Source organism: Gracilinanus agilis, chromosome 6 (genome assembly GCF_016433145.1).
Source record: "Gracilinanus agilis isolate LMUSP501 chromosome 6, AgileGrace, whole genome shotgun sequence".
NCBI lineage: Eukaryota > Metazoa > Chordata > Mammalia > Didelphimorphia > Didelphidae > Gracilinanus > Gracilinanus agilis.
Genome location: NC_058135.1, coordinates 11,752,746 through 11,779,355, shown reverse-complemented (window position 1 = coordinate 11,779,355; position 26,610 = coordinate 11,752,746). Strand labels below are relative to the sequence as shown.

Here is a 26,610-nt window from a genome sequence, read left to right as displayed (position 1 = left end):
TAAGCAAGAGATGGAGGATTTGAACCCAGCTCCCCTGTCTGGTTCAAGAACCAACCATTGTAGCATGATGCCCTCACAGCAGATGTTCAATTCAAATGCTTCAAGCTTGTTAGAATTCTAGCTTTTCAGAGCTGGTGTTCCCTGAAGGTTTCAAATTCCCCAAAGATTTCCCCATCATCAAATAAGATAATTGTTCATGAAGGGATTTCACAGAGTTGAAAGCATGATATAAATGGAAAGTTGTATCGTATGATTCTAGATGGAAGTCCTGAGGATTCTGAGATCCACTCAAGTTTGGAACACTGGCTTGAAGTGAAGGAGACCTAGGTTCAAATACTGCCCAAATACGTGACCCTGGACAAGTCATGGAACAGCTCTGTGCCCAAGTTTCCTTATCTATAAAATGAAAGTATTGGACCTAATGACTTCTAAGGCCCCTTTCCACTGGAAATTGATGACCCTCTGCTCTCATCTGGTAAACAGGAAGAGTTTAATAAGCTTTTTACTCTTTCTTTCTCATATATCCCTCCATGTCCATCCTTTTGGATCTGTGGCTCACTGGAGAGCTCCCTCCACCCAGAGAGATCACAGTGCCTGGGGCTCAGTGGGCCCTAGCTCTTCTTGTCATGATGCACTACACAGAGAGGGAGGCAAGTCTTGGAGAACTGAACCAGGAGTAACTTGGGAACAGAAAGGAACACTCTCTTCTTGCCCTAGAGGCCAAACCCCTCATTTTAGAAGAGAAACAGTTTAATTAGCATCAGCTAATTGGCACTTGCCAGGTGGCTAGCAACCACCTTTGTTCATAATAAGAGAAGAAGCTTAATAAGCATCAGCTGTTGGACAGTTGCCCAATCCATTCATATTCCACATGAGGAGGCTGAGGTCACAGAGATCAAACACCTTGCTCAACAGCACACAGCTATGGATCCGAGGTGGGGTGGAAGTTAGCTCTTCCTACCCCCGTGTCCCACACTCTGGGCACCATACCACAATGCCTCTCACCATCTTGGGAGGATTTTTAAGGAAAGCCTCCATTCTGAAGGCTCCAGCCTAGCTGAGTACAGTCTCTTCACTAGAAGGATGGCCACTAGATGATCGAATGTTTTGGCCAGGTGACTCATTAAACCAATAAATATATAAAATGGCGCCCAATCCCATGGGTGGCCCCTTCTATTTCCATAATGAGACAGTATGGAATACTGGAAGTCTAGAAGGCCAGAGTTCTAATCCTGGCTCTTGACCCTTAACCAGCTATATAAATGAACAAGTCACGCAGCACCTGGGCCTGTTCATGTAAAATGGAGAACACAATTGCCACGGGAGGTACCTCCTGGACAGGGCTATTGAGAGGCTTAAACAAGATAATGCATGAGAAGCGTGTTTGAAACCTTCCAGTGTTCTGTGAAGGTCAGCCACAATTACAATGAGTTTCCTTGCCAGGATTCACTCAGATCAGGGTCCAGGTTTTGAAAGCAAATGACCCAAGTCATGCTCCATTTGGCACAAATGAAGGAGTCTAGAAATACACAGGCACTTCAATCCCACCTTGGCAACAAGAACACTTACTTGATGGAGTCTTCAGATGGTATTTGTCATCAGTCCTATGTGCTTTTGATGACTAGAAGCCCTCTATTGCTTACCACCTCTGATGGCCCTGGCCAAGTCCCTTTCCCTCCCTAGGCATCGTCAGTTTCCTTCTTTGTAAAATGATGATGGGGGTTGGCAGAGCCTCGGAGGGCCCTTTGAACATTATCTCCCTTTCTGCATATATTAATGCAAGGCTGAGGTTCCTACCCAAATATTATGCTGTGCTTTGGCATAGGTGCTGGGAAGCAGAGGGGATGTAGAGACCCACAATCACTGAGCTGCCTTTCCCTGACCTCAACGCAGGACAGCTTATAAAGGAATTCGAAGTCATATATTTTGAGAAGGTGAGAGTCCTGCTTTAGAAACTTGGTGTCCCTGGAAGATAGGAGGTCATGGACTGAGAGACAGGCCACCCAAGGTTGTTGAGGTGCATGCCAGGGAGTCTATGACTTCCCAAAGGTTTCAAATTCCCCAAATATTTCTCCATCATCAAATAGACCCCCAGTCCCAAATGTGGAATACATGCCATGAAATAACCCTTCAGATCAACCAAGTCCCCCCAAACCAAGGCATTAAAACCTGTGTTGCCACAAGGGACCTAGTAAGGCTCCTGGAAACAGAAGAATAAGAACCAAAAATGAGGAGAGTAAACCACTCAGTGCAGCTCCAAAGGAGAGTTCAAAAGATGATCTAGGCTACGCTATGCATAAAAAGGAAATCCATCAAAGAATCCTTGGATATTACCTAGAGAATTTGCGCCACAAGGTTGGGAAGTGGACACTGGGAAGTGACCAAACAGGAGCTCTCCAGCATTATCTTGTCTATGCTTTTCATCGTATGAACTCACACTTACCTGTATCTCCCCATCCAGTAATGTAACAGTTGGGCGCAGTTTTCTGTGGCCTCTCTCGTGGAAGAGGCAGGCAGGCGGGCAGGACGTGACTGCTGAATGTGGCACACTGCTCCTCGGGTCCCTGCAGCCTCACTAAGGCGATGTCATAGTCACTGCTGTCGGGCCGGTACTGCCGGTGAATCACAATCTCCTGGATCCCAATTTCTTCCTCAAACTCCTCAGGTACCAGCGTGTGATAATCCCCAACTCGAACAACATAGTTCCGAGTGTTGTTGCCATACCTGAAAGGCAAGGGAAGAGCATACCACGGTTTCAAAGGCTGAAAGGTTCATCAGGAAACCAGTTAGCAACTATTAAGAGCTAGCTATGGGCTTAATTCTGGGAAAGACAAAAACAGTCCCTGGTTTATGATGGGGAATGCTATCCACCTCCAGAGAAAGAACTGTTAGAGTCATATTTCACATCAGTTTTGTTTTGGGGTTTTGTTATGTATGCGTGTGCTCTTACAACAATGACCAATATGGAAGTGTGCTTTCCACAACAATAAAAAAATAAAATTTTGAGTTCTAAAAAAAAACAAAACAACAGTCCCTGGCCTCTAAGAACCTTCCATTCTTTTTTTTTTCTTTTTCCAAAGACATTTTATTGTCCCAATTACATGTAATAACAATGTTCAACATATGTTTTCCAAAACTATGAAATCTAAATTGTCACCCTCCTCCCTCTTGGAGATGGTGAGCAATTTGATCTGGGTTATATGTTTATTATCATGTAAGGCATACTTCCATATTGGTAATTGTTGTAGGAGAATATTCATCTAAAACCAAAACCCCCAAATAAATAAAAACACAAATAAAGTTCAAAAGATTTGCTTTGGTCTGCATTCAGACTCTAACACTTCTTTCTCTGGAGGTAGATAGCATTCTTTGTCATAATTCTTTCAGAATCATCCTGGATCATTGTATTGCTGATAATAATGAAGTCTTTCACAGTTGATCATCATACAGTATTGCTGTTACTGTGTATGATGTTCTCCTGGTTCTGCTTGTTTCACTCTGCATCAGTGCATCAAAGTCTTTTCAGCCTTTTCTGAAATCATCCTGTTTATCCATCACCAACTTGTACCACAATTTGTTCAGCATTCTCCAATTGATGGACATCCCCTCAATTTCCAATTTGTTACTACCACAAAAAGAGTTGCTATGAATATATTTGTACAAGTAGGTCTTTCTCCCTTTTTTTATGATCTCTTTGGTATACAGACCAAGTTGTGGTATTGCCGGATCAAAGGGTATGCACAGTTTTATAACTCTTTGGGCATAATTCCAAAATTGCCCTCCAATATGGTTGAGCAGTTTACAACTTGGCCAGCAATGCATTAATGCCCCCATTTTGCCATATGCCCTCCAACATTTATCATTTTCCTTTACTGTCACATTGGCCAATCTGATAGGTGGGAGGTGTTTTAATTTGTATTTCTCAAACAATGGATTTAGAACACTTTTTCATATATTATTGATGGCTTTGATTTCTTCATCTGAAAATTGCTTAGTGATATCCTTTGACCATTTGTGAACTGGGAAATGACTTATATTCTTAAAATTTTGACTTCGTTCTCTATAAATTTGAGAAATTGGATCTTTACAGAGAAATTTGCTACAAAGCCCTCCCCCCCCCCATTTGTTGTTTCCCTTCAAATCTTGGATACATTGGATTGTTTGTGAAAAAGAGAACTAGTGGGGGAAACAACATGCATATAAACAGGCACATTTAAAATTAGTGCAAAGTCACACATTCAAATTCACACTGTTCAAAGTACCAGCTGCCTAAGAAATCCCACAGAGGATATGTCAAGCCAGTCACTTCAGTAGAAATGCTGATAAATAGAAGAAAATCCAAACCGGGGGGACCAAGATGGCAAAAAGAGTAAAGACTATGCCATGTGAGAAACAGTTGGAGGAAGTGGAGATGTTTAGGTTGGAGAAGGGGAGACAATGAAGGATTGTTTTGTCAGGAGAAACTAGATTTGCTCTTCTTGGCCACAAAGGGCAGAAAAACTAGGAGCAATGACTATAAGCTACAAAGATAGATTCCTTATTTCAGGCTGACACCAGTTAAGATCTTCATAGATTCAGACCTGAACCTTTAGTAGTGTCTAGTTCAATTCTATTATTCTACAGATGAAGAAACTGAGGCCAGAGCAATTAAGCCAATAAGCATTTATTAAATGCACACTATGTTAAATTATTTGCCTGATGTCGTGCAAGTGGTAAGGGGCCCTCTGCTAGAAATCCAGGACTCTCCTCCATAGTCAAGTCACCAAGCATTTATTAAGCACCCACTATGGTGTATCAGGCACATGGCAAACCATTATATGGCTTATTAACAATTAGAATTGTCCAGAAGTAAACTGTGCTCTTGGAAAGCATCACTGAAGGTCTTTAAGTAGAGATGTATGACCTTTTGTTTGACCTTTTACTCAAGATAGATAAGGAGACTTCCAGGTTCCCTTCCTACTCTGAGATTCTGTCTCATCCTGTTCAGAAAGACTGTCAGAGAGAGAACTCTAAGGCTCCATCTTGCATAACTGATGTAGAATCAACAGGAATGGCACACCTTAACCAATCGATTGGCAGAGCTTGGTCCTTCTCATTAGTTACTAGTTCAGCCTAACCTCGGGGAAGTCTTTTGGGCTAGAATGTAAATATGAATATATCTGTAAATGTAAACACTTTAAATTATATGAGAAAATTGGTGATGGCTGACCTGGAAGCAATTTTAGAAACACACGCCCAGTCCTAAGGTCATAGGAGTATCTGGAGCTAGAAGGGACCTTAAGCCTAGAAAGGAACTTACAGAATGAAATGCAAACCCCTCATCTTTCAGATGAGAAACATTAAGCCCCTGAGTGGTTAAGTTTGTGGGCCTAGGTTACAAGGGAAGTAAATAAGAGAAGTGGCCTTTGCACCCACGTCCCTTGACTCAGAAGTCCCTATGTTCCCCATAGATCACCCAGTGATGCTACATGAAGCAACTATGGGGAATACATCATGGGCGCTGGCAGTGGTCAATCCAAGGAACCAAATTAGACACTTTCTCTTCTAAACCCAGCCTTTCTGATGTCTTGGACATCATATCTCTTGGAAGGGTTTTATTCTCCCACCTAAAACCTACAGGTATGGTTATTTTTGTGACCAACTTGCTTCTTAAAACTAAAGGTATCCTTTGAGGCAATCATGATGTATTAGAAAGAAAAATGGCCCTGAAGTCCAGAAGACCTGAGTTCGGGTCCTGATTGACCACTCTGCAGCCCTGGGCTAGTCATTAACTTTTAGTCTGTGAGTTGCACTAGAGTGGCAGACCTACAATGGTAGAGGGTGGGAGCTTTCTCACAGAGTTCCTCACAGCAATAAAATCCCAGGACTAGTCCCAAAACCAATTTCCTGTATCATGCCCACAGAAAGCAGAAGAACCTGCACATACACCTGTGAAGATAGGATTAACTCTCCCCTGTCTATTTTTAGCTAACCAATACAAGAACTCAAAGCACCCCTATTTACCATTAAGTATGAGAGTTCACAAGTCACTTCCTAGAGTAAGCTCACACCTCCAAAGGCCACTGCATGCACACACACACACACACATACACACACACACACATACACACACACACACACACACACACACACACACACACACACACACACACTGCTAGGCAAAATGAAAGACTGCAATTGGTTTCTGTGAAGAGGAGTGACAGGAAGTGACATGGAAAAAGGAGCATAAAAGAAGAGACCAGCATGGTCTAGGGACCATTCCTTTATTGGCGTTTGGAGCAAGTGGCTGAGATTCCTGCCATGGCTTTGGAGGAGGCTATGTTGGTGGAACTCTGGCTGAAGACCCCACTGGGACTTTTGGCTGAGGATTAATGGGAAATAATGTGGAAATCGGATTTGGGGAAGCCCCTATTGGAGCTGAGCCAGACTTCACCAGAGGATTGATAGGCTTATTAGGAATTTGTCTCTTTATCTACATTTTCCACTTTTACTCTTTCTACCTCTTTGTAAATAAAAGCTGCTAAAAGTCTTTTTGACTTAAGCTATATTTTAAAAATAGCAACCACACTATTATTTTATAACTCTCATATTTAGTCATAAAAATTTAAGTTTAAATCTTACACACCCTACTGGTCTTCTTCCCCAACAACGAGAACAAATGATTTTTCTAATGGCACAGGCTGAGCTCTTGCAGGAGGCAGGAGAAGAGATAGCATTAACCCCACAATGCATCCATCCCTAGGGAGGTGACCTCTGGTCCCAAGTCACTCACTCCCAAAGTTTGCCAAGGAGTGGCTGCCACATCCAGGAATGGACTCCTGGGGCTAATCCTATCAATTGCAAGATTATTTCCTGAGGAAGAGATAATAAGGAAAAAGACTTGTACAGGAATATGTATAGCTGCGCTCTTTGTGGTGACAAAAAATTGGAAAATGAGGGGATGCCCTTCGATTGGGGAATGGCTGAACAAATTGTGGTATTTGCTGGTGATGGAATTCTATTGTGCTCAAAGGAATAAAGAACTGGAGGAATTCCATGTGAACTGGAAAGACCTCCAGGAATTGATGCAGAGCGAAAGGAGCAGAACCAGAACATTATACACAGAGACTGATATACTGTGGTAAAATTGAATGTAATGGGCTTCTGTACTAGCAGCAATGCAATGTCTCAGGACAATTCTGAGGAACTTAGGAGAAAGAACGCTATCCACATCCAGAGAAAGAACCACGGAAACAGAAATGCATTAGAAAAATATATGATTGATCACATAGTGTGATGGAGTTATGATTGAGGTTTTGATATTAAAAGATCGCTCTACTGCAAATATGAGTAACATGGAAATGGGTTTTGAACAACGATACATGGATAACTCAGTGGAACTGCTTGTCAGCTCTGGGAAGGGGGAGGGAAGAAGGGAGAATCATGAATCATGTAACTATGGAAAATATTCAAAATTTTAAAAAATTTTTTAAAAAAAGAAAAGATCAGTAGGAAAGAAAAAAAAGAAAAAAAGATTATTTCCTGAGGTACCAATGAGTAAATAATAGACAGAGTGCTTTACAAATCCCCATTTTTGTTAACAAAATGACGGAGGCAATCAGAGGTTAAGTGGCTTGCCCAGGGTCACACAGCTAGAAAGTATCTAAGGCTGGATTTGGCCCAGGTCTTCCTGACTCTGGGCCCAGGACTCTATCCATTGCGCCATCTAGTTTATGAATATTTTTCCATTTTCTCCACTCTCAGTCTAGTTGTGGACTTGTCAGCTTTCACTAGACCCCTCCCCAGCCAGAAGGGAATTATCAATATTTCTTCAAACTAAATCTTAGGCCCGGACAGGTGAGAAACCAAAAGTTGTGTCCTCTGCTATCAAAATGAAACGAAGTTCCTTTTCCATCCTTGCATGTTCTGCGTATCTCAGTTCAGTGCTACAACTTGCCAAACCCATCCCTACTTTTCCCAAGATTATAAATGGAACAAATGTCATGCTTGGAATTTGAAGGGCATGACAGGGGATTAGGTGAGGTTGCTGGCCAAATAGTTTTCATCTGGTGTCAGCCATCCCAGTAGATAGATGTGCTTACATGCTCAAAGGACAACAATCTGGCCGAGGCTACTAATCTGCTAGTCGTCATTTAAAGTCTTCATTAGTGCGTCCGGGAGTTATGAAGAAAACTTGCAAAGGATTCCTTCCTGCCGGGTGATTTCGGACAGACTTACTGGTTGGTTGTCCGACAACTATTTTAATAATCTTTGTTTACCAAAGTCAAAAATACCCCTCAAACAAATAGGGCAAGTTGGGGCTGGTGTCTCTTTCACTCTGGTATGTTCTTTATCCCAATGAGTGAGTCAATGAGTGAATGAAAAAAGCATTTCTGAAGCATTCAGGGGAGCCTAAACACTGGGTTAAGCCCTAGAGATACCCAAAGTTGCCTGACATTTCCAGACAGATTTTGGCAGGGAAACATCTGACACAGGAACCTTGTGAAAGCTGGTATCCTGGTTACTTACTCCTTGGGTCTGGGACGAAAATAGATGCAAATTACTTTAGCATTTCCAGTGCAAGCATTTTCCTGCAGACAGACAGCGGGGCTAAATTGTCTGGGCTTGTTAATTATCTTCATGGTTGCTATTGACAGCACCCAGGACCACGGACCCCTGCCAGGCTCCAGGACTGTTTGGGGTGCACGTGAGAGGGTCCTTCTGTCCATGCAGAGGGCAGGATTTCAAAATTCTGTTAAATATGGAGTTTCATTGACTTAAATCCTGAGGAGCAAAGAGAGGCTCTAGCAGCCCATCTCGTACATAATTGGCGATGGGTAAACATTTGTTAGTGGTTGGATTAGTGAGCAAATGGGTGGAAAGTTTTGAGGCTCAAAGCCTATATCTATGGCACCACTCAGGTTTCCCCAACAGGCAGATGGGTGACCAGAAGGGAATCCAATAAGTTGCCTCCATCACCATGGTGATCATTTCACTTTCACTAGGACAGAAGTTTGGATAAAGGGAAGAGATGTCAGAGCCAATAGCCTGGGAGAGGAGAGAAGGATGTGGTCTGGTGGGTGCCTACCCACAGTTCCCAGGGAACATTTCCTCCTTTCTGGCTGTGGAAATCATGGTGGCTAACCCAGGGCCAAAGCCCTACCTTGGATGTTTGCCACTTCTATATCCTTGGTCAAATTCATTCACTTTCCTGGGCCTCAGTTTCCCTTAAAATATATGTATGTGTGTCTATTTATACATACAAATTTATGTGAAAAATATTTACAATTCTGAACTTAATATCTAATAATATCTTTTATACATGATTTATTCTGAATTTAGGAAACACTCCCCAAAATGAGCAATTCCATATATACTGCCAGACAAGAGGGGATTACTGCCCATTAAATTGCAAGCCTCTATTAGGTAGACCATGTCTTTCTTTTTAAGGATCTACCTAGTAAATTCAACAGGGCACTTCCAAAGTCATCCTGCTTATCTGTGAGACCTCAGTTTCCACATCTGTAAAATGCAGGAGTTGTACTAGGCTTCTGAAGTTCCTTCTAGCATCAGATCTCTGATTCTAAGGATCAACATGTTCCACACACCTTTCATCCTCTGCTTCTTCTTCATAGTTGTTGTTTTCTAAATAAGGAATTTTAAAATATTTTATTTTATTGTCAGCTCCAAATTCTTTCCATCCCTTTGACCCCTCCCCAACCCATTGATTAAATATGGAATTTGGAAAGAATCAATTAAATCCTTGATTGACTTGCTCCTAGTCAGACTGCTGCTCACCCATTCCTGCAGGGACGACACATCTTTTATTACCTTCTTTAAAAGACTGTAATATAAAGAGGCGATTCGTGGTTTCCTACAGAATCCTCTTTTTGTGTTTCTGCTACGTACAGAAAACTTCCCTGTTTGGACTATTTAAGTTCAGGATAAAAAATAAATTTAAAAATGATATAAGCAACAAACCCCACCCCAACAATAAAGAAGGCTGCATAGACACAAACAGGACTTTTTGTTGTTGTTACAGTTCATGAATACATTTTAAAAGTCTCGAATCATGAAAGACTTATGGTTTTATGTGCAATCGCTCTTTAAAATGTTCATTAGGATACTGGCCTTTTTGGGAGGGTGTAGTGAGGTGAAGATAGTCTTTATATTTGGAATAAAATGAAATACACACACACACACACACACACACACAAGGCATAGTAGCATTTCTGTATATAATGAGCATGACTGACATTGGCAAAGTTGTCACTAGATTTGCTTAGAGTCTACATCCCCAATCATATTCTCTCCATTGACCCATGAGTTCAAGCAGTTGTTTTTCTTCTGTTTCTACTCCCACAGTTCTTTCTCTGGATGTGAATAGCATTCTTTCTCATAAGTCCCTTTCCCCCACCCCAGCCACGACAGGGGGCCATTTTCCAGATCGAAGAATGAGGGAATCATTTAGTAGGAATAAAGCAAATCAAAATCAAATTTCTCATCCTCCCTAACCAAATCAGTTGCCACTGGTTTCTCTGATATAAATGGTGCAGAAGCCATTGGGAAACTGAGATGCAAACCTAGGAGGGGTAGATAGAACCCTGGACTTAGAGGTTCAAACCCTGCCTCATATTAGTAGCTGTACCCTTGGACAAGTTACATGACTTCTCCAGGCCTCAGTTTCTCACTCTGTAAAATGAGCAGGCCATACTTTCTGGGTCATTCCAGCTCTAGATCCCAGAACCTATGACAACCCATCTGTACCAACTGATCATCTGGAGCCTAAATTCAGAAGAAAAACACAACAGCCACCCCTATTTACAGACTAGTCTTGACAAGGAGCATGAGTTGAGCAAGTTATAATAGAAAAGGTATGTTTTCTCATCTGTAAAATGGGTTGGCTGCCATAAGTGACTGAGGATCCTACTTCAAGGCATAAAATGCCTCTTTTTAAGAATGAGAGGAATGCAACCATTCTAGATGGCAATTTGGAACTATGCCCAAAGGGCTTTAAAAGACTGTCTGCCCTTTGATCCAGCCATACCACTGCTGAGTTTATACCCCAAAGAGATAATAAGGAAAAAGACTTGTACAAAAATATTTTTAGCTACGCTCTTTGTGGTGGCAAAAAACTGGAAAACGAGGGAATGTCCTTCAATTGGGGGATGGCTGAACAAATTTTGGTATTTGTTGGTGATGGAATACTATTGTGCTCAAAGGAATAATGAACTGGAGGAATTCCATGTGAACTGGAAAGACCTCCAGAAATTGATGCAGAGTGAAAAAAGCAGAACCAGGAGAACATTGTACACAGAGACGGATACACTGAGGTACAATAGAGTATAATGGACTTCTGTACTAGCAGCAATGCAAGGATCCAGGACAGTTCTGAGGGATTTATGGTAAAGAACGCTACCCACATTCAGAGGAAGAACTGCAGGAGAGGAAACATATAAGAAAAACAACTGCTTGAACGCATGGGTTGAGGTGGACATGATTGGGGATGTAGACTCTAAGTGATCACCCTAACGCAAGCATTAATAATATAAAAATAGGTCTTGTTCAATGACACTTGTAAAACCCAGTGGAATTGCTTGTAGACTACGGGAGGGGAGCAGGAGGAGGGTAGGGAAAGAACATGAATCATGTAACCATGGAAAAATATTCTAAAATAATTAAATAAATTTTTTCAAATTAAAAAAAAAAAAAGAGTCAGAGGATTGTAGACTAAAAGGAACCACAAAGGTTTTTCACCATTTTCAATACAATATAACTGAGGCCCAAAGAGGAATAATGGCTTGCTTGAGACCACACAGGGAAGAAGTACTTTAGCTTGGATCCAAACCCAGGTCATTAGAGCCTTCAATCTAGGGCAATAAAATGATGGCCAGAAGTGGCCATCATTAATGGCCCATTTGCTCTAGGTTTGGTAAGCATCCCCTCCACATCAATCTTATGCTTGTGAGGCATCAAGGAGGCACAGTGGGAAGAACACTGGTATGGGAATCAGGAAGACCTGAGTTCAAATCTTATCTCAGAGAGTATCTAGCTATATGTCCCTAAGCAAGTCATTTAACCTTGGTCGGCCTCAATTTCCTTATCTTTAAAATTAGGATAAATATATCACATATTTCCCAGGGTTGTTGTGAGAATCAAATTAAATCATATATTTAAAGCACATTGCAAATCTTTTTTGTTGTCATTCAGTCATTTCTCAGTCTTGTCCCACTCTTCATGACTCCATTTGGAGTTTTCTTGGCAAAGATAATAAAGTGGTTTGCCTTTTCTTTCTCCAGCTCATTCTCATTTTACAGATGTAAAGTTTCTGAAACTAGATTTGATCTCAGAAGGATGAGTCTTGTTATGATGATAATAACAGATAGTTTGGAGAAGCAGATAAATGTGTCAGGGCCAAATAGAGCTTTAAGTCAAGAGCCAGAGATTGACAGGCCACAGTGAGGAAAGGAGGGGGCTAAACACTCCTGGCTCTCACACCCCTCCCCCTCTAACTGCTTCTGCTTCAGTTGGTAACGAAGACAGGAATAAGATTCTTCTGGTAAGTTTCTCTTATGGCTGAAACCCCAATAATGTTCCTTTTCATTAATTTATATTCCTCTCAGGTCAGTTAGAGGAGATATAACAGCTAGCTATCTAACAGTTTGAGGACAGAGAAGATCTTCTTAAACTGGCAGCCAACAGGATTCAAACTAAATATACAGACTGAATTGTAAGTATCTTCCCAAATAATTATCAGGCACAGATTTGAAGGTAAAAAGTTATATTAGGAATTAACAAGGAAAATTAGAGAAGTCAATGAAGGTTTTAGGATAAAGGAAAGGTGACCCTGAACTATTAAATTGATGCCCCCTTCCCCCTCCTCACTGGAGGGGAGGAAACACTTAACTAAAACTGGCTCTCTTGCTATAGATAAATATCTTACTCTCTAATCACTAAGTAATTATATAATTGTATTAATGAAGAATAGTAATAACAAATAGGCTAACCCTATGAGTAGAAACCACTGTCTTAAGCTACAATGGCCACCTCAGGTGAACCCCCAAGTCAGCAGTAGCAAGCAGAATGTCTGCTCACATCCACTCCCACCAAATAACTGTCTCCAACCCTTCTCAACTGCCCCTCACCCAAAGTTCTCCAGGGGGGTCCCCTGGAATTCTGGGTGAGGCTCTCCCTGTACCTTTGCAGGGATTCCATGCTTTGCATCTGCACACAACAGTCTTCCTGACTCTAGGCCCCACACTGTGCCACCTCTACTACCTAAATCTTCAAGCTATATAAATGCTGGTGATTACCACTAAATCAACAAGACCACTCAGCTTGGCCAATAATAGGTACTTGATAAGTGCTGGCTGGCATGGCAAGAGGAAGGCTGGATCTAAACAGTTGTGCCATGATTTAGGTGTTTCCCTAATCTGATCCCCAAAGACACACAAGGCCAAGAGTTCTCAACTGGATCAGTCTGCGGTATGAATGAGGGCTAGACCAATGTTGGACCCTTCTAACTGAGTTAGTTGATGAGAAGTATAAGCTAGTTGGGGATGAACTTTCCAAGAAGAAGGAAAATGTAAATAAACATTTCTTGTGTTTGTCTGAGGAGTTAGTCCTGCCCTGTGGGGCTTGGCTAGTTCAGAGTTCTGATGGAGCAGATCTATCCAGACTCTTCAGAAGGGATCAACTGGGAAGGAGAAGGACAAAGGAGACTCCATTCCCTCCTCCCCTCACCCTATTAATTGGAGAATAAATCTGTGAACTTTGAATGATCAGAAGACCTGAAGTCCCTTTACGTCTCAGTAACAGCATTTACCTAACTAGTATCAGTGTCTCCCAGCAGGGAACAGGAGACAAACTGGGTACACTGAGGAAAGACAACCCTAGACCTAAAGTTGAGTTATATCATATATTTAAATCCTAAAAAAAAGTTTTCTTAGTAAACTTTTTTAAAAAGTGAATTGAATTCTCTTAGCACAGTAAATAGCAATGATATGGTAGACAGGAAGACTTGAGTTCAAATCCCATCTGGCACTACTTTTGTGGCCTTGGGCAAATCTCTTGTCTTCCTCGGGTCTCTGTTTCCTCATCTATAAAATGAGCGGGTTAGAATACAGAGTTTCTAGGACCCAGATAGCTTTAAATCTCAGATTGTATAACTAACTTGCCTTTGATTTTCAAATAGAATGAAGAGTGAAAAAATTAATGACATATTTGGCTAGTATTATGTGAGCATGTCTTTAGTGCAGTTAATTAATTAAGAAAGTCAAACACAGATACCTTTGTATTATGTTTAAATAAGCACTAATCACACAAAAAAATCAATGTCCTGGCGAAATTAGATGCCAATTTAGTGTGCTAATCTTGTCCACATAAACAAAAAACAATTTTAAAGCCTTTAAATGGTCTTTTTAAGTAACACTATGCCCAAGGGGAACTTTATGAAGATTCCCCAAAAGGAGAACATGTCTTCCAGCAACCAAGACATAGAAATTAACCTTTTGCCACATGACCTCTCTAAAATTGAGCCCACTTTGCCCTAGACTCCAAATATCCTTATGGAAAAATGCATCACCATTTAGAAGGATGTTTTATGCCAATTGTTCTTATTAAAGACTTTAATAAATACCTGTTTCTAAAAGATAATTACATTTGGCTTGCTAAATAATAACCAGTGGGGAACACACCAGTTGGAAATAGGAAACTCGAGCAAACCACTATCAATTCCTCCAGGTTTCTCCTGCAGCACTGAGGGAGAAGTTGTCGGTAGATTCTAGCTTCTTGGACTGTCAATAGGAGCAAGGAGTTGAGAGAGTGAGTCCAGAGCCTACACTTCCCAAGAAAACACAATGCTAGACTAATCTACCTTATAACTATTACAAATTTCCTGTACATAATAGGTGTTGACCTGTCTCCTTAGAAATGACAAAACGGGAAGTCACGTGAAAGCTGAGACATACTTCCAAGCCAGTGGGACATCTTTCAGGAACAATCTTCCTTTCCTCAGAGTTTATTAAAAGAGTCTTGTATCATATTTAAGGGACAGTTAACTCTTTAGTTATTATCCACTCATCTTCTTCCTTATCGGTATTTTAATCATCTCATCCAGTGCATAAGAGAGATATACTAAGCTAAACATGGCTATTGTTAGGAAGGAACAATGTGTTTCAGAGTTCCCCTCCAGTGATGGCCTCTAGATGACACTTAGTCACCAAAGGCTTGGCCAGCTCTACGGAGCAGGAGGGCTACCCATTTGTGCATATCCAGCGATGGTGTTCCAGCTCACTAATTTTGGAGACAACCAGAACATGTACCATAGAAGCTCACAGATCCAATGACAAAAATGCACACACCGGTGTCTGCCTTGGTACATAGCACAGAGCAAGGGCAGCTCAACTTGGATCCCCTCCCCTTTTCTGGGTCTCCGCTTTTTCTCACTTGTTAAATGAGTGAGTTGCACTACAGGAGCTCCAAGGCCCCTTCCAATCCTGAATCCAGTGATCTGTTTTGGTGGCGGGATTACCCATCGCAATGAAATTGCAAATGCTTTATTGGTGTTATCAGAGTATATCAGTAATTGGCTAATGAACAAATATCAATCCATGATTAAGCTTATAATTTTCAAATCGGCACATCGTTCTAGCCTAGCAAGATAATTTGGATTCTAGCATTCTCTTCCATCGTATTAACAATCTTTCCCAAGCTTGTTCCTCCTGTAAATTTCACAAGCATGTCATGTGTTTCTTCATCTAAGTAATTAATAAAAATCTTAAACAATACACCACCAAGGAAAGATGCCTGAAGCACTGTACCAGAGAGAACTATTTCTAGGAGAACATCACCCCAGCTGTTCCTTGAGTCTGGTCATTGTGCTCTGTCTGAATCCACTTAGCTATGCTGTCAAACCTCCGTCCTTTCCATGAGCACAACAGAAGAAACGCTTTCAGATGCTTTGCTAAAACCTAGGTAAACTCTGTCCATAGAATTCTCCTGAACCTATCAAGCCTGATGACTGACAAAAAATGAAAAGGAACTTAGTCTAGCTAGATCTTTTCTAGATGAAGTAATGCTTGTACCTATGCCATTTCCCCTTCTAAATGTATGTGAATTCTGCCCTTTAATAATTCAACATAGTTCACTGGTAACAATTCTTTAACATGTTCTTGGTTAGTGATAATGTAATACTCTAACATATTTCTGAAAGAAAAATGAAGTACACTGATCTCTAGCTTGTAGACTCCAGACTCTTCCCCTTTTTGAAAATTGGGAAATTTGTCCTTCCTAAGCCCTATTGTTCTCCACAATCTCAAGATCACTGATAGTGATTGCTCAGAAATCACATCTGCAGAGGCAGCTGGGTGGCTCAATGGGATGAGAGCCAGGCCCAGAGACCAGAGATCCTGGGTTTATACTTCCTGATTAAGTGACCCTGGGCAAGTCACTTCACCCCTTACCACTCTTTTGCCTTGAGACCAATACACAGTGTTGATTCTAAGGCAGAGGGTAAAGTTAAGAAAGGAGGGAAGGAAGGAAGGAAGGAAGATCAAATGTGTCAGTTCCCTTAGGAACCTGGAATATACTTTGATTGGCCTTTGAGACTTAAACTCACTAAAGGCAGCTGGGTTTCAACTTACATTGTTTTTGGATTTTTCCAGACTGCAATTTATTTCATTGGCAGAGGAAAATGAAGGAAAAAAGAATTGAATACTTTTGTATACTCTTGGTCATTGATGATCATCTCATCTACTCCAAGCTGTGATCCTAATATCTTAGATTCTCCTCCAGTATAGTTTAAGAAAATTTGTTTTTGTTATACTTAGCTTTCCTGATCTTACCTAGGTTTCAACATCTCTGACGCTATACATTCAAAAAATTGTATATTCATACTCGATTTCATTCCCTTGGTTTTATTGTTTATAAATGTTGCGTCTCGTTCTGGCGTGGCCCAACCCTCTCAGATTGAATCATCTGGTCAAATTTTCAGCGATGGGGTCTTCTTTCCTATCCTTGAGCCTTTGAAATCTACTCTCCCCAATCTTAGGATGAATCTTGGACTCTGGCTTTCCTCTCCTTCTTTATCCCAGAGAATCGGGGGAGGGTGGGTCATTTCCTTCTAAGGGGTCCATTCTTTCTATTTCAGTCACCAGGTCCATTTGGTATCCTCGAGTTAAAACAAGTATTTTCCCTTGTTGCTTCCTCCATCTTTTGAAGAATTTTGTTATTAGGGCAAATTAAAAGTTGATCCGTTGCTTGGCTTTGGGCAGAGAGAGTTCTTGCAGCTGTCGGGAGAACTGAGGTCTCCATAACTCAGATATCATTCCTCTTGTGCCAGGTTTGTGATCTGTCTCCAGAATCCCTTGTTTATTTGCTCCTCCCATCCAAGTGGTCTGTAGCAAACTCCCAGAGCAAAATCATCTCTATCTCCCTTCACTGATCCTCACCCAAATGTATTCCATCATGTTTCTCTCCAGATTCCTGGAATTCCTCATATGAATCTATCTTCTGGATATGCAAAGCCCTGACTCTCTGGCTCTATCCTCTGCACCCACACCCTTATAAATCAACCCTGTTCCTTCTAAATGTCATGTTCATTCTATAGACATTCTAGTCTTAAGTCTTTTTTTATCGAAGCTCAGTGATGGAACTATGAAGTTGACTTTGCCTCAAGTCAGATAAACAAGCTTTGTTAAGTGTCTTCTGTGTGCCAGGTCCCATGCAGAGAGCTAGGGAAACAAAGGCAAAAACTCCCTGCTCTTACTGAGTTCACTATTTAATGTGACACAAACAGGCATACACAAACTACTGAGATACAGAATGCCCTGGAAGTCATTTATTTATTTATTTGTTTATTTATTTAAACCCTTAACTTTTGTGTATTGGCTCCTGGGTGGAAGAGTGGTAAGGGTAGAAAATGGGGGTCAAGGGACTTGCCCAGGGTCACACAGCTGGGAAGTGTCTGAGGCCGGATTTGAACCTAGTACCTCTTGTCTCTAGACCTGACTCTCAATCCACTGAGCTACCCAGCTGCCCCCTCCTGGAAGTCATTTTAAAGAGAAGACTCTCGAATTGAGGACAATTGGGAAAAGCTTTCTGCCAAAAGTGAGATTTTAGCTAAGATTTGAAGAAAGCCAGGAATGCTGGGATGCAAAAATGAAGAGAGAAAATTCTCAGTCTGAGAGATGACCTGTGAAGTTGCTGGTTCATGGAGTTGGGAGATAGAGGAGGATGCTGTCACTGGCTCAGAATATACGAGGGGAGAAAAGTGGAAGGAAGACTGCAAAGTTGGAAGGGGCCAGAAGGTAATGAAGAGCTTTAAAAACCAAAGAGAAGTTTGTACTTTATCCTGGAAGTTATAGGGAGTCAGTGGAGTTTACTGGGTGAGGGATGGGGAGGTGATGTGGCCAGACCTACCCTTTAAGAAGATTTCTTGAATTAGGATCTTTCATTAATTTTATTATCCAGAGTTAGTTTATTTTCCTATAGATATCTATCTGGGGTGGCATATCTTCTCGGATCTCGTCTTGGATGTGAATTTCTGCATCTCTCTTCCAGGATTCTTTCTCTATTGGTGTACCCACTCCTCTCTATGACATTGAGCTTGGCATCCATGTGGGCAGTTTTCTCTCTTCTCCCTTTTTTACTTAGAGCCCTGATCGGATCCACAAGGGACAAAGCTGGTCCTCATTAGGTGCTTTCCATTCCTATTTGGAGAGGAGACTTCTCCGAGTGCTCCCTCTTACTCATTCCTTACACAGCCAGTCCTCCATTGCTGTTCATTCTCACTTCCCAGTAGACCTCAGCCCTGGCTAGGTTAAACATTAGCCTTTGCAGCCTCCTCTGCCTTCTCTTCACCTCCTTATCAAGCTGCCCTCTACCTGTCACTGCAGCACCATGACAATGGATCCAAAGGCCCATAACTAGAGCCTGACTCAGGGCCTGGCACTCTGGAGAAACAAGGAATCCAGACCGTGGGAGGATGCCACAGGGAGTCTGGTCTAGTGGGAAGAGAACTGGAGCTGGAGCCATGCAGGCAAAGCCTCAGATCCTGCCTCCAGCCCTTATTCACTCCATGGCCATGGGTAGGTCATTGATCCTCTGTGATCCTCAGTTGCCTCATGTGAAATGGAGATAATACCTGCAGAACCTGCTTTACAGGGTTGTTATATTGCTCCAGTCAGATGTTTGAAGAGTATCTTGCAAACATGAAAACACAAATTACTATTCAGCATTACGGTTTGAAATGTGTTTTCTTGATACCTTCCATTAATAGCCTTCCCTTCCCCCCGAATCATAGGATCCCTTGTCAGACAGGAAAGCAAACAAAAACCACTATACGGTGATGGCTTTGGACGATGTAGACCCCAGTCGGCTCCGCTGTCCTCACCACCGTGCCAAGAGCAATTATTTCCTAATCTATTATCTGGAACCAAAACTGATTATTCCAATTACTCAGCATTTGGCTTCTTTGGGGTATTATTTCCACTTGGGTTTTTGTAGTCATTGTCGGAAACGTTCTCCTATTCCTCTCGGCATTCTTATTTTATTAGTTATAAAACGGGACACTCACCTCTTGAAACAATGAGCAGCAGTAAGCACCCAGCAGCTGCTAATGAGCGTGGCCCCACAAAGGAGTCTGCGGTCTCCATGGGAGAGCTTCAGCCGGAGGGCAACCTGCCAGGGCCAGCCACCCCTGAGGAGAAGAGATGCCAAACGTGTCTGGGTTTGTGTCATTTACCAAATAATACAGAGTAGGGAGGGGGTAGGAGAGATGGGGAAGATTCTCTCAGGACCGGGGCCAGCAGTCAAGTGACTGGAACATCTCAGAGGTGTCTGGCCCCCGTCGGTTGGGGCGTGGGGGTTGGAACATTACTTAATCCTCTTGATGCTGCCAACCTGAGAATGTCACCCATCAGCAGTCCCTGAGATCTGCTTACAGGCTCCGGTCCTCTCGGCTTCCTCCAGCCCACTTGAAAACACACTTAATCCTCTCTCAGGTTTCATAATATTCTACAAAGTTGCCTTTTCTCTACTCTGAACCCCTCACCCAAGAGCCTGAATAAACAAGCCAAGCAGAAGATGGGCATCTCCCATGGTGAGGAAGCCGAACCCATAAAAATCTCTCCAGGAGAATCGCTTCCATTTCTGTGGACATTTCTGGGTTACAAAGGATTTTCCTCCTGGCAGCCCTTTGAGGTCTGGAGGAAAGGAGAGTGGACTGAGGATACGAGAAATGAAGGAACCTGTCCATGATCACACAGCGGGGAAACAGCTCTGTTCTATGTTAACTGAGTCCATGCAGAGATAAAGCTGCGGCCGAGTTACCTTATTGCTGTCATACATGTTTTGGGAAATCTCCAGTTCATAAATTGAAGGATGTTTGCAGAAAGTGGGACCCTGCTGGAGGGAAAAACCAACTTCCTGCACCTGCAATCAGGAAACCTGGATGCAAATCCCCACCACTGACTTGCTACTGATCTTTGGCACTTTTCCCTCTCTGGGTCTCCATTTTCTGATCTATAGACTAGGGATAATAATGTCTGCACTAACTGCCTTGGAGGACTATTGGGAGAAAAACACATTGTAAACTTCCATGAACTAGAGAAACATAAGTTGTTACTGTACATACCTTGACACTCTAGTATGAGATCCATGATTTAATAGGGGTGGCTATTTTTTTTCACTGATTCAGATCACAACCCCTCTCCCTATCCTAAAGGAAAGCACAATATGAGGGGAGCAGGGGAAGAACAGTGATTGGCGTCAGAGGACCTGGGTTCAAAACTTCCTTCTGTAATCTTGCACAAGTCATTCCCCTCCCTGAGTCTTGATTTCCACATCTGCAAAATGAGGAATGGACTAGATGGTCTTTGAGGTTCCTTCCAGTCCTTGAGATATCGTTCTGTGACTTCCTAGATGGTCATCAAGAATACCCATGGTCAAAAACAGGCTCACCTTGAGACCAAGATAGATATTGGTTTTGCCAGAGTAAGTGGGTTGATCCTGGGATGACAGATAAAGCCTAATGCTCAGCCAAAACCTTTCCAAGAGGGGAAAAAAAAAAACTAGCTGGCCCTGGAGAGTCACTCCCCAATGGAGAACGATACAGTTCATCAATCATCCATGCTATCATGGCTGCTTTCCTTATGTTTAACTTAGATTTTATTTCTACCTTAGCCATTGTGTTTTCTAACTGGAGAGATGAGGGTAATTCTATGAGGAATTTTTATAAATTGGCCCCTCAAGACAATTTCTCTGTTGAGTATCATTTTACCTTAAAGAGTTTTTCCCACCAATGATCCTCTTCTGTCTTCGGTGGAGTAACCTCAGACCACAAACAGATGAAAGAGAATCTAGAGTAGAAATAGTTCATTCATTAAACTCTCATATTTCTGCTAGAGAGCTTCATAAACCAGGGACATGCACGTTCCCACTCATTTGAAACCACAAACTGGACTTGTGTCTTTCCTTTTAAAAAGTGATTCCTCTACTCAAGTAAGACACATACATTTTTCTAAGTCAGCCAAGGCGCTTTGTGTGGTTCCTAGCCTCCTCCACCACCTCCCCAAACCCCCAACCAATTTGCATTGACTATTCTTTCTCTAACAACACCTTCCCTTTTCTTTGATGGACAGAGAAAGAACACTGGCTTTGTGGTCAGAGGTCCAGGGTTCAAATACTTCCTCTGATGTTTACTGCCTGAGTGATTTAGGCTATTCCTTTAATTTCCCTGAGCTTCAGTTTCCTCATCTGTAAAATGAGGGGGTTTAAGTAAGATGGTCATTGAGATCCCCTTTAGCTCTAAATCCATGGTCCTGTGGTTCTTGGAGACTGATCATTCTCACGTAGAGAGTCGAAAACACAGTGCATGTGCAGGCATACATATATACATGTTTGTACGTTTGTATATATGTGTGTATAAAACTTACCACAGAAAGTTGGAGCTGTAAGGGACTGCAGGTCATTTTATCCAACTACCTCGCTGTATAGAGGAGGCCTGGTGAAGCTAGGGAATTTGTCTTAGCCACTCTAAATTGGTAAGTGGCAGAAGACGAATCTAACCCAGGTCATCTCACTCTCTCTGAGACTTTCCATTCCACCAACCTTAAGAGGGCTAGTTTGGAACTAGTATTTTTAGAAAGAAAGTATTTTTGGAAGGCAGCCGAGAGAAACAAAACACAAACCCGGGAGAGACCAGATCAAAAAGGAAATTTCTCTTTCCTTACGTATAAAGAAAACATCTGCTTAGCAAATTAATTTAGTGGACGAGATTGGAAGAGGAAGGCTTAATCCAAGATGACAAAGAATTGAAAAGTACTCTAAAGCACTTCAGAATATTTTGCATGTAAACAGTTGATACGATAATCAATCAAGAAATATTTATTAGGGGCAGCTGGGTAGCTCAGTGGATTGAGAGTCAGGCCTAGAGACGGGAGGTCCTAGGTTCAAATCCGGCCTCAGACACTTCCCAGCTATGTGACCCTGGGCAAGTCACTTGACCCCTATTGCCCACCCTTACTACTCTTCCACCTAGGAGCCAATACACAGAAGTTAAGGGTTTAAAAAAAAAAAGAAAGAAATATTTATTAATCATCTACTATGTGCCAGATGCTATGTTAGGCAATAGGGATAGAAAGAACAAGGGCAAAAAATTCCTACCTTAAAGGAACTTCCATTCTATCAGGGGGAGTATATGAAATACACATAAAAATTAAACATAGCTCTTTTTATTGAAGGGCTCATCCAGATTCCTACTAGAGCTTGGCCCTTTGTGATGGTATAAAATGAGGATCATTATAGTGCTGGGGAAACAAATGATAATGATAAAATACAAAAGCAAGACCTCTCTTGAGGTTTCCATTCATTTAGCTGGTGATGAAACTGGGGCAGGGAAGTGAGTTCCCCAAGGTCACCCAGGTAGTCAGTCCACTATACCTTACTGCTCCCCCAAGTATGGATCACCAGGGTTGAGAACTCAGGTTGAAACCTTCACCATGTTGCACAAAATGAGAAATTAGACAAGATTTTTTCTCTTTTGGGTTTCAGTTTCCTTCTCTGTAAAATAAGAGGGTTGGCCCAAAGTATCTGCAAGTTTCCTTCTAGCTCTGATATCTAAGAGCCTATGTGTTATCAACACATCGTTCAAGTATTTTGATTAACCACTTCCTCTGTAATGGCCATTATGAGATAGAGATTTGGCATAAGACATGCTTCTTGCCTTGAAGTAGCTTATAATCTAGTTGGCACAAATAAAACTAGCATGAAACTACTAAAGAATATGAAAACATAGTAGATAGTTCAATGCTCAACCGGGAGATTTGAAAGCCTAAGGTTATAGCGGCTCAAGGGGAAAACAGCCAATGAGAGAAGGAATAGCCAAGAAAGGTTTCACGGGAATGATGCAACTTGAATTAGACTGTTTTTGAAACCTTAAAGAAGAGAAAGGGAGAGTAGAAAAGAACCAGAAATTTATGCACAACTGGTTACAAACCATCTAGAAAATAAAGTGGAATTAAACACTAGAAGCCACTCCGATCTATCAATATCACTGTAACGCTTACACCAGAATTGACCCTATTTGGTCATCTCATCATCTCTCATCACCTGCTTCTTGGCTTGTTATTTACATTCGTTTTCATCTTCATCATTCAAGAACAATAAGGGGATGATGTTTAGATATTTCTTCATTTATTATTTGATTTCAACACCTCTATCATTTGTCAATGAAGTCCTGTGTCCCAATTTGTTAACTGAATTGCATTTCCAATGATTTGTAATTTACTAAATGAATAATATTGAAGAAACTGAAGAAATCTCATTTTCCGTAAGTTGTATACAACTCTCCAAATATTCAAGTTGCTGGTCATATAACATATTAACAGTATAATCAAATATAACAGAGAATAAAAAATTATTTAGTTTTTAACTACCAGAAAGTGTAAAGCCAGTCATCTCAAACCATGACTGCTAACTGCTGTTTACTCATTACTTATGGAAATACAATCCTAACATTGAATTCATTCTGAATAACAAACTTTTGTCTTAAAAAATTCTTTTCACCCTCTTCACAAGATAAAAGTTAAGACAATTCCTTCAGCGGGGCAGCTGGGTAGCTCAGTGGATGGAGTCAGGCCTAGAGACGGGAGGTCCTAGGTTCAAATCCAGCCTCAGACACTTCCCAGCTGTGGGACCCTGGGCAAGTCACTTGACCCCCATTGCCCACCCTGACCACTCTTCCACCTAGGAACCAATACACAGAAGTTAAGGGTTTAAAAAAATAAATAAAAAACCCTTAAAAAAAGACAGTTCCTTCAGGAAAGAAGATTCTTCTTTCTGTGTTCTCCAGATTTTCTCAAACTGCCTCTCTTACTAGTTTGTATCCAGACAGAATTCTCCTTAACTCATATTGTGAAGAAATAGTATTAACAGTTCTCCCAAGAAAGCTTTTTTCCTTATCCTCTTTCTCTTTCTCTTCTCAAACCATGTTCACTGACTCTTTCTTCTCAGGCTGTATGAATTGACGTAGCCGTGAAATGAGCACAATGAAGAGAATTTTTTATGTGATGACCCTCAAAATGTAAAGGAAGATAAGTTGGAAAGTCTCAAGAACTCTGACCAATGAATGCAATGGCTAATGATGATTCTAGAAAACTGATCATTTCATACCTCCTGGCAAAGAAGTAATGAACTAGAAGGACAGAACGATGGATATGTTTTCAGATGTGGCCAATGTTTGGATTTGTGTTGCTTGACTATATCTATTTGTTACAAAGGAAGGCTTTGAGGGCAGGAAGAAACAGAAACTGGCAGGAAGCAACAGGTTTTTTGTTTTTGTTGAAAGCATAGAGGAAGAAAGGAACAACAAGGTGGTCAGCTGGATTGGGGGAAGGACCCGCTATGGGGAGGAGTGAGAAATCAGGCAGGATAGAAAGGGTGACATAATGCTACAGAGTTATGTACATGGCCTCAAGGAAGATTGACTTGATGATGAGTCACCGAAGCAAGAATTCTTATCCTGGGGACCATGAACAGATTTCACGGAGGATGATCTGTGAACCTGGATGAGAAAAATATTCTGTTTTAACATACAACTCAATACTCCAATATTCACGATTCCTCTGTAACGTCTCTGTAATTTCTTGTCTGCATTTTAGCATTATTTTGAGGCGGCGTCTCTAGGCTCCATTGGAAAATCAAAGTGGTTCATGACACATATGCCGAAAGATGAAGACCCTTGACCTAAATGTCAGGAGATGACATGATAGAAGAGTGGTTTAAGCTTCAGAATACACAGTGGGCTGGTTGGAATGGGTACATGTAGCCAGGGAGGTCAGGAAAGAGATTTTAGTAGTAATTCAGTGGGAAGTGAGAAAATGATCATTCAATTCCACAATTAGTTTTTAAGAGTCTCCTTTGGGTGGGGGCAACTAGGGGACTAAGTGGATTGAGAGTTGGGCCTAGAGATAGGAGATCTGGGTTCAAATATCTGACCTCAAACACTTCCTAGCTATGGGACCCATTTAACTCCCATTTGCCAAGTCTTTGCTACTCTTCTGCCTTAGAAAATACGCAGTATTATTTCTAAGATGGAAGATAAGAGGTTAAAAATAAAAAAAGTCTACTATGTAAAAGATCTGGTGGCAGCTTCTAGGGATACAAAGACAAAAAATGAAAGAAGCTCATCATCTTCTTGGTAAGGAGAAGGATGGAAAGCTGTACAAGGCACACAAAACTATGAAATGCAAAGTTATTGGAGGAAAGAGGGATCCCTAACAAGTGGGAAGGATCAGGGAAGGCTTCAGGTGACTCAACACTTGCTTGACCAGAACCTTTTCAGGATTCTGAGAGTCAGAGGTGAGGAAAGCCTACATTCCAGGCACGAGGGACGGCATTCACTTAAATAGGATTTCAGGATCTGCCAATCTTGAGCTAGGACTGTAGAGGTCCTTGAGTCTAATCTCCCCAATATACCGATGAGGAAGATGAAGCCCATGGAGTGAGCTATCCAAGGTCATACCAGCAGTCAGTGCTCGACATGAGATAGGAACCTGGGTGGTCAATCTCTGGACCCTATACAATGTCCACTATCCCAGACCATAGGGATAGATGGAACAATGAATGTGGGGAGTAGTTAAGCTGTCCAGTTTGACTGAAATCTACAATTTATGTAGGGAGGTAACTGAAAATCAGTCTAGACCAGGGGTTGGCAACGTGTGGCTCTTTCGAGGGCCAGATAGGGCTCTTTCTGCAGGAGCCCTAAAGTCCATTTTTTTTCAGGCGCTGTTACAGGAGCGGCACTGTGAGCTCTGTACGGCTCTCACGAAATGACATTTTAAAAAGGTGGCGTTTATGGCTCTCACGGCCAAAAAGGTTGCCGACCCCTGCTCTAGAAAGATAGATTAGAGTCAACCTGGAGGAGACCTTAAATGCCAGGGTGAGAAGTTGGTATTTTATCCTTAAGGCAATAGTGTGTTGGTGAAGGTTTAAAGGCAGGAAAGTGGTATGGTCAGGCCTGTGCCTTAGGGAGGTTATTTGGCAGTGGCTGGGAAATTGGATTAAGGAGGAGACACAATCGAGTCAGGAAAAGCAATTTGGGGAGCAGTGATGTGGGCCTGCAATAGGATT

The 26,610-nt window shown here is 41.7% G+C and overlaps 1 protein-coding gene across 1 annotated transcript in view; it reads right to left on the bottom strand.

Moving 5' to 3' along the window:
- The window catches only part of PRSS12 (serine protease 12), a 95,673-nt gene that overhangs the window by 1,035 nt on the left and 68,028 nt on the right, over nt 1-26,610 (bottom strand). Inside the window, exons 10-12 of the mRNA XM_044680550.1 lie at nt 21,260-21,338; nt 19,556-19,678; nt 2,444-2,724 (exon numbers count right to left, since the gene is read on the bottom strand). Coding sequence (XP_044536485.1) covers nt 2,444-2,724; nt 19,556-19,678; nt 21,260-21,338 — 483 coding nt within the window. The remainder of the gene's footprint in view (nt 1-2,443; nt 2,725-19,555; nt 19,679-21,259; nt 21,339-26,610) is intronic.